Source organism: Arachis stenosperma, chromosome 3 (genome assembly GCF_014773155.1).
Source record: "Arachis stenosperma cultivar V10309 chromosome 3, arast.V10309.gnm1.PFL2, whole genome shotgun sequence".
In the NCBI taxonomy this organism is placed as follows: Eukaryota; Viridiplantae; Streptophyta; class Magnoliopsida; order Fabales; family Fabaceae; genus Arachis; species Arachis stenosperma.
In genome coordinates, this window is record NC_080379.1 from 19,241,392 (window position 1) to 19,250,933 (window position 9,542).

The 9,542-nt window shown below is 33.5% G+C and overlaps 1 protein-coding gene across 1 annotated transcript; it reads left to right on the forward strand.

Annotated features, from left to right (window-relative positions):
- The first annotated feature begins 3,416 nt into the window (after positions 1-3,416).
- LOC130965636 (uncharacterized) lies at positions 3,417-4,529 on the forward strand. Its single transcript, XM_057890400.1, has one exon. The coding sequence runs from the start codon at positions 3,417-3,419 to the stop codon at positions 4,527-4,529; it is 1,113 nt and encodes a 370-aa protein (XP_057746383.1).
- The last annotated feature ends 5,013 nt before the right edge of the window (positions 4,530-9,542 follow it).

Genomic DNA, 9,542 nt, shown 5'->3' on the forward strand with positions numbered 1-9,542 from the left:
TAACATTCATATACCAACAAAATATTTCACTCTCCAATATTCAGCCAAAACACCAATACACCTTCCATATAAAAAATAATTTATGATTCTGTGACCGTACTTAATTATTTTCCTTCACTTTTATTATTGATCTTCCTTCAATTCCAAAATGCATTAGGTTTATTTTGCAATTCATTTTTTTTTTGGCATGTCCATGCAAGACACAGGTACATGCACCAGTAACATATAATTTTTGAGAGATGAAAGAAAAAACTTTATAGAAAATAGAAATCACTTTGCAATCTTACGAAACATGGGTAAGTCTAAGGTAATAAAATAAATTTTGAAAGTCAGAGTAAAATTTTAGTTTAAAACATAATAAATTTTAGTTATATTTATATTGTTATATTGTTATATTTTTGAGAATTTTCTTTTTTAAAAAATATTTTGTTTAAATATTTTATTATAAATTATTTGATATTAGTAAAGACATCTTCAACAGTTAAATGGTGTTTCTATTTTCTAAAATAATTCACGATATCTATTATAATTCATAGAGAAAGATATTTTTATAAAGAAAAATCTTTGTACATTCCTATACAATACAATATGGGAAATAAATTAAATTTAAAAAGATAAAATATGATGTTTTAAGAGATATAAAGAATAAAAAATATTTTATAATCCTAAAAATATCACATAATTCTTAACATTTTAAAAGATTATATATATATATATATATATATATATATATATATATATATATATATATATATATATGAGAGATACTTTTAAAAATATAAAAATCACAAAACCTTTCTTATTTAACACAAATTTGCTGTAAAATCTTTTTATATTCATAATTAATATTTAATAATAATAACAAATGTTTTCTATTGTTGAATATTTCTTTTAGGAAAAACTCAATTCAAACAAGAAAAAAGCAGTAATACTTTACGAATGATTAAGAGTATCATTCGGTATTATCATAAAAAAAATTAGTACCCACTCATAAATTATTTTACGTCAAATCCTACATGAATAACACATACTATGTTATCACACTTTTTTTTTTTTAAAGTCAGATGTATTCATTTCATAATCCAAGAAATACAAAAGGTCTATGTAAGATAAAAAAAAGAGAATGAAAAATTCCCAATCAACTTCCGTGCAAAGACAGAAGATTTAAAAAGGGCTTTAATCCTAACATTTTACTAAAAGAGAATTGGGGAAATAATCACCGCTTCCATCAATATTTTTTGAGAAATTTAGTCTGTCATTTCCAGTAAAATTTTTTTATGTTCAAAAACCAAGTAATTTTGAACTCTCCAAATATTTCAGCACATAATTTCAACTAAGAACAAATTTTGTTGATCACTTCTAATTTTTAATAGGTAAACTTTTTTTTTCCTCCAACATTGATAGAGTTCCTCTTTCTTTTTTTCTATCGTCACACCTGCAAATAGATTAATTAAATATTTAAAATTAAATATTTATATGCTGAAGTTCACATATCTAAATTTTCAACCTTTACTAATATATCAAAATTTTATAATCCATAATCCAGACGATTATAAAAAAATAATTGAATTTTTATGTAAATGATATTTGATATAAAAATCCATATAATTGAGTTAAAATTAAGAAGTCGTAAGTTCAATTTTTTTACACTATAAATAAAATATAACATATTACATATTTTTGTAAAAATATTATAAATTATAAAAATTAGTAATTAATATATTTATTTATTTATATAAATAAAAATAACAGGATCATTATGTAAATTGCATTGACTACCTACGAAACCAACAAATCAAAAAGAATAAACTATTATTTTTATCTACAAAAATTTTAAATACTGATAAATCTATTTATAAAAAAAATTACTATTTATATTTATAAAAAATTAATTATATATAATAAAATTATCCAAACTGTTAAAAAAAATTTAGAGTAATTACCTAAATTAGTCTTCAAGAATTTTAGAATCAGACATTTTAATCCCCAAAAAAAATTAATATACAGATTAATTCTCAAGGTTTTATTCCGACAAACAAATTAGTTCTCAGTTTATTTTTCGGCAGTGTAATTACCAGATCAGTTCCTAAAGATTTTAAAAATGGACATTTTAGTCCCCAAGAAAAACTAATGTACAAATCAATCCCCAACGTTTCTCTCTGTTAGACATAACAGTCCCCGTCCAAAAAAAATAAAATAAAATAATTATTATTATTATTAATTACACAATAATATTGTACTGTATTTTTTGTATTTTTTAGACAAAAATAATAATAAATTTATTTATTAAATTCTTATATATATATATATATATATATATATATATATATATATATATATATATATATATATATATATAGTCACTCAATAATAATAATAATAATAATAATAATAATAATAATAATAATAAAATTATTAGAGATTATTTTATAAGAAATTTAAAGTTAAAATTATTTGATAATTTTGTATTTAATATAATCAAAGATGTCTTAGATAAATATATATATATATATATATATATATATATATATATGTTTGTATTAAAAAATATGTATTAAAAGAAAATATGTTAATTTAAATTTATATTAAATACATATTTTTTTAATACAAATATTTTTTAAAATAATACATCTTTTAATTATATTAAATATAAAAATATCAAATAATTTTAACCTTAAATTTTTTGTAAAATAATTTCTAATAATTTTATTTATTTATTTATTTATTTATTTATTATTATTATTATTATTATTATTATTATTATTATTATTATTATTATTATTATTTCGCCAATAAAAGATATAAAAATAGAGGGATTCTTAGTCTAGCGCATAATTTCAAAGAATGAAATTCATAAGTCCCTGTTTTTTTTCTGGAGGCTTACGGTAATCGTCTTTCCATTAGTCCGAAACCGAGTTAGCGAAAAAGAAGGATGTTTTGTGCCCTAATGTCTAATAGAGTAGAATCGAAGCGTGAACACTAGATAGAAAGCAGCTGCAGAGAGAAAACTGGCATAAAGAAATTTCAGGAAGAAAGATTGTGGGTTGTCAAACTTCCTCCAATCCCGTAAGGATTGGCCTCCCTCATTGCTTATATATATATATAGTCACTCAATAATAATAATAATAATAATAATAATAATAATAATAATAATAATAATAATAATAATAAATAAAATTATTAGAAATTATTTTACAAGAAATTCAAGATTAAAATTATTTAATATTTTTGTATTTAATATAATTAAAAGATGTACTATTTTAAAAAAAATATTTGTATTAAAAAATTATTTAATATAAATTTAAATTAAAATATTTTCTTTTAATACATATTTTTTTAATACAAACATATATATATATATTTACATAGGACATCTTTTGATTATATTAAATACAAAAATATCAATACTTTTTAAAATGAGTGGAGAGAGCGGGGGAGAGCGGGGCGGTGGAGACGGTGGTAGGGTTTTAGAAGGAACCATTCCTATTGATGGGAAGGTCAGCGGGAACCTTGATCCAAACTTGATAGATGAGGCTTCGAAGGAAAAGAGTGTTATGGAGGCTAGTGGAGAATCTAATTTGGACCAAAGCAAAGTGCAGGGAGGCGCCATGGAGTTTGAAGGGCAAGGAGCAACTCAGGGCATGGAAGATGGGAAAAAGAAGGAAAAGGGCAAAGAATCTTTCAAGGTTTCTTTTCGAGACAAAGTTGTAGGAGAATCCTCGACTAGGTTCTCTCACGGAGTGGACGTTCTTGATGAGGACAAAATGACAACTATTATTGATGGAGAGATACCTAGTGTGATTTTTTCGGAGGAAGCCAGAATGATCATATCTGCTCCATACAAGGATGCCATTATCATTAAAGTCCTTGGCAAAACCTTTAGCTACTCCGCCATTACACATAAGTTGAGAGGAGTTTGGAGAACCAGAGGAGGATATGAGGTGTTAGATGTTGGTTTTGGATATTTTCTCATTAAGTTTGATTTGCGGGAGGATAGAGAGCTCGTGCTTCTTGAAGGGCCATGGATGATCGCTGGTAATTATGTGGCGGTTAAGCCGTGGTGTTCGTCGTTCCGCCCATGTGAAGACACTTTTGGTTCCACTCTAGTCTGGATCAGAATCACATGCCTTAACATATGGTATTATAGTGAGAAGGCTATCTTGAATATAGCTAGATCATTGGGGAAGCCGATTAAGGTTGACTTAGCCACCAAATCGGCTGAGCGTGGAAAGTATGCACGTGTGTGCATTCAAATTGATCTGGGACAGCCTGTGAAAAGAAAAATCATGGTAGATGGTTTTGAGTACAACATTGAGTATGAGAATTTGCATCTCATTTGTGGAAAATGCAATTGTTTTGGGCATGTGACTCGAGATTGTGGAGAGATAAAAAAGAAGGTGGTTCGAGCAACACTAGAAAGCTTGAATGTATCACAAGAAGAAGACAGAGGAGCAAAAGTCAAAGAGCAGCCGGTAAACACCGTGGAAAGGCCACCGGAGAAGGCGAAAAATCAGGAATTCAAATTTTAAAATAGTGAAACTGAAGATTCGCTGAATATGGCAAGTGAGAATTTTGTGGGTGGGACGTTGCATGCATCTTTGGAAGGAAATCATGAATCTAATGATGGGGGTTGGACTAAGGTCACCAAGAGTAAAACCAATAAAGGTCCAAAAGTGGATTTTAATCTCAAAAGGCCCAATCTTGATAAAAAACATTTGTGGGCTAACAAGGAGCCATCTTTGGGTGAGGGTGTAGCCAAGATAAATCCTCAAAAGCCCAAAGAAGTTATTACAGGGAATACTTCTTCCTCTAGCGGTGCTATGGGAGTAAAGAAAGGGGGCCCTGTCTCGCATGCTTCTACCCCACTGATCAAGATTAATTACAAGAGGAGAAGACCTCCTTCACTTCAGAACTCACCGAATGAACCGGTTGGAGGGGTCAAGCATGGCGACAAACAAATGGAGGGCGGTGAAATCCTGGAGGGAGGTACCAAGATGGGAGACAGAGGACCCTCAACGTGAGACGTTAGGGGTGGCGTTCCATCATCAAGTCTGGTTTTTTATGGATAGTGATTCTATGAACTTGATTAGTTAGAACGTGAGAGGAGCCTCTAACAAGATGGCTCGAGTACACTGTAAAGAACTGGTAAGAAAATTTAATCCAGCTTTTGTTATTCTTGTTGAAACACATGTTGCTTTTAGCTCTATGAAATTTTTTTGGGAACATTTGGGTTTCACTCCTGTGGGAATTGTGGAAGCTAGTGGACATAGAGGGGGTATATGGTTTTTATCCTCTGATGATAAAGCTAAGTGTAGAGTAATTGCTACTATGGAACAATATTTATCTATTGCTATAGAAAGGGGTGGAAAGAATTGGGTGTGCAGTGCAGTTTACGGTAGCCCACAGCCAGCGATTCGTGAAGATTTGTGGGAACATCTGTTGGCACTTGGAACTTCTATACAGGACCCGTGGTTGATAACAGGGGACTTTAATGAAATTTTAAACTCTCAGGAAGTGAAAGGGGACCACTTTAATGTTAATCGAAGTAATTATTTCTCTCACATTTTGGATTCGTGTAATTTGTTTGATCTGACAACAGTGGGTAGGAGTTTTACTTGGTTCAGAAAGGTTCAGGGGAACAAGGAGGTAGCCAAGAAGTTGGACAGAGCTTGTAGCAATAGTAGTTGGAGAGTTATGTTTCCTGAAGCGTTCACAGAGGTACTTAGTCATTTGCATTCTGATCACTGCCCTTTACTCACCAGATGCTTTGGACTGCCAGTCAAGAAGGGCAGTAGACCGTTCAGGTTCCAAGCTGCATGGGCTACCCATCCATCTTATAAAAGTGTCGTCTATAAAGCCTGGAATGGCAGTAACACCCACATTCATGGCAAGCTTAGAAAAGTGCAAGAGGCTTCTCTGAACTTCAATTCTCGTGTCTTTGGGAACATTTTTATTAAGAAAAGATCTCTAGAAAGCAAGCTTAATGACCTCCAAAAAAGATTAGAATTTTGTGATGATGCAGTTGTCAAAGAAGAGGAACAAAGGTGCAGGGATGATATTAATTCGATCCTTCTTCAGAAAGAGATGCTCTGGTTCCAGAAATCTAGGGAGCAATGGGTTAGGTATGGTGACAAAAATACAAAGTTTTTCCACATGCAGACCATCATTAGAAGGAAAGCAAACAAGATTCATGGCCTTTTTGTGAGCGATGGATCTTGGTCTTCTGATCCGAATCTTCTTCAGCAAGAGGCACTAAGTTTTTATAAAGGTCTTTTTTGCTCAACCGACCCGGTGGAGGTAAATTGTATGGGTGATTTTCTGAGACCTTCTCTCAGTAGTGAAGCTTGTGAGAACCTTACTAAGCCAGTGTCCATGTTGGAAGTTAAATCTGCAGTGGACAACATGAGTCATTTCAAAGCTCCAAGGCCGGACGGGTTTCAAGCATTCTTTTTTAAAGAATATTGGGATGTAGCGGGTCAAGATGTGTGGAGTCTGGTGTGTAGGGTGTTTCAAGGTAACACGCTTAATCCTTCTATGCTTGAAACCCTTATTGTGCTCATTCCTAAGGTTGACTCCTCAAGTAGAATGAAGGACTTTCGTCCAGTCAGTCTCTGCAACGTCGTGTACAAGATAGTAACTAAGGTGCTGGTAACCCGTTTAAGACCATACTTGGCTGATATTATATGTCCAAATCAGGGAGGCTTCATTCCTGGTAGAGGAGCTCCTGACAACATTATAGTGGCGCAAGAATTCCTTCATTTCTTGAAGAGAACGAAATCAAGAAAGGGTGCTATTGCTTTTAAGATAGATCTAGAGAAGGCATATGACCGGGTCGATTAGAGGTTTTTAAACTACGCCTTGAGTAGCTTCGGCTTTCCTACCTCTACTAGAAGTCTTATTATGAATTGTATTCAGGCCTCATCTCTTTCGTTATTGTGGAATGGGAATAGGTTGGATAGTTTTCAGCCCAATAGAGGGTTGCGACAAGGAGACCCCATGTCACCGTATTTGTTTGTACTTTGTATGAAAATGCTAGCTTGCTTCATATCTAATCAAGTGGAGTTGGGGGCTTGGGACCCGGTTGCTGTTTCTTGGGGAGGTCCACGAATCTCCCATCTCATATTTGCAGATGACCTTCTTCTTTTTTGTAAAGCAAGTAAGACACAAGTCCACCAGGTAATGCATTTTCTGAACTTATTCTGTAAGGCATCGGGCATGAAGGTGAACATAGATAAGTCCAAAGCTGTTTGTTCGAAGAGCGTGTCCAATACTCGTAGAAATGTACTGGCTGGTGCATCTTCTATCAGATTCGCTAATGAGTTAGGCAAGTACTTGGGGGTCAACATCAACCATCCGCGGGCATCTCGAGCGGCTTGCCTGGAGGCGGTGGAGAAAATAAAAAGCAGATTGTCTAGCTGGAAGGGTCGGCTGCTTAATAGGGCCGGCAGATTATGTCTTATAAAATCTGTGGCAACGTCTCTACCTATATATCAAATGCAGGTCTCCCTCTTCCCCAACAAAGTGTGTTCTAAGATTGATTCTGTTATTCGTAATTTCTTGTGGAAAGGAAAGACAGACGAGAGGGGCTTAAATTTGTTGAATTGGAGTACTGTGATCACGCCCAAGAGGTATGGTGGCCTTGGTGTTCGCGACACTCAATGTGTTAATACTGCCCTCCTTGGTAAACTAGTTTGGCAACTCTTCCATGGTAGGAACAAATTATGGGTGCGCATTATGCTAGCTAAATATGTTCAAGGAAGCTTTGGGCTGGATCTCCAATGCCCTACGCAATCCTCGAGCATATGGCGCAACATCACAAAGACAGCTAGTAGGCTTAAAAATGGCTATGTTTGGTGCATTGGTTCTTTAACTCAATCTTTCTGGTATCATCCTTGGAGACCGTCGGGGCCTTTGGCTCCAGAGATCCCTTTTGTGCATATTTCAGATATTGGTCTTTCCCTAGGTGACATGTGGTCTGGGGGAGTTTGGAATTTTGATCATCTTTATACTGTGTTGCCTGAGACCCTAAAACTAGATATTACAACTTACAACCCTATAGTGCAGGCAGGTTGTGATCCGAACTGGTGTTGGGGATCTAATGCCTCAAAGACTTACTCAACCAGGGATGGTTATGAATGGCTCCTTGAAAGAAAGGTTGCGTGGGATACAAATGAGAATTGGTTGTGGCTTTGGCGTTTAGGAATTCCTGAGAAGGTCAAGGGGTTGATTTGGCTCATCTTGCATGGGGCCATTCCCACTGCCAGCTTTCGTTACCGAAGACGCTTAACAGCAACGGATCTTTGTCCCAGATGTCATGAAGCACCAGAATCTATAGAACATTGCCTCAGACTTTGTAATAAAGTGAGCCCGATTTGGGAGAGCTTGAAGGTGGGAATGCAAACTTGGGATGTCGCATTGGATTTTCAAAGTTGGCTTCGTCTAAAACTTCGGACCAATGAAGAAATTTTTGCAGCAGGTCTTTGGTGGATTTAGAGGGATAGAAACAATGATATCTTTAATCAGAATGACATTTGGAGCAAGGAAAAAGTTCTTAATCTTATCAGGCACTCTGCAGCCGAGTATGCTGCAATCAAGCGTTCTAATCAGGTGACACACCATCCCCCTTTATGTGACTCGTGGTGTCCTCCCCCAATCAATGTTGTTAAATTAAATTGTGATGCTAGTCTTTTGGAACAAGATCAACTGGCTGGTTTTGGGTGTGCTATTCGGGACAGTACGGGTAAATGGTTATTGGGTTGTTCAGCAAGCATTCCAATAGGAACTATTATTTGGTGTGAGATATTCGCAATTTGGAGGGGTCTTTGTTTGGCTTGGGAAAGTGGTCACAGGTAGATAATTTGCGAAACAGATTGTTTAGAAGCTTATCTCTTGATTAAAAAGGATTCATCCCAGATGCGGAGAGAATACACAGACCTTCTTTTGAAGATTTCTGCGATCCTGCAGCGAAATTGGGTGGTTCAAGTTCAATTGATTCAACGAACAGCAAATTCGGTAGCTGACCGTTTAGTTAAGACAACGGCTAGTCATTCTCGTCCTTACACTGAATTTTTAATTCCTTGTAGTGTTATTGATCAGATCATTAGGAAGGAGATGATATCTCCATCTTAGCTGCTCTTTGTTTCTTGTTTTATCAGACACAAAAAAAAAATACAAAAATATCAAATAATTTTAACTTTAAATTTCTTGTAAAATAATCTCTAATAATTTTATTATTATTATTATTATTATTATTGAGTGACTATATATATATATATATAAAAGAATTTAATGAATAAATTTATTATTATTTTTATCTAAAAAATACAAAAAATATAGTACAATATTATTGTGCAATTAATAATAATAATTATTTTATTTTATTTTATTTTTGGATGGGAGACTATTATGTCTAACAGAGAGAAACGTTGGGGATTGATTTGTACATTAATTTTTTTTGGAGACTAAAATGTCCGTTTTTAAAATTTAGGGACTAATTTGGGTAATTACACTGCAAGAAAATAAACTGGAGACTGATTTGTCTG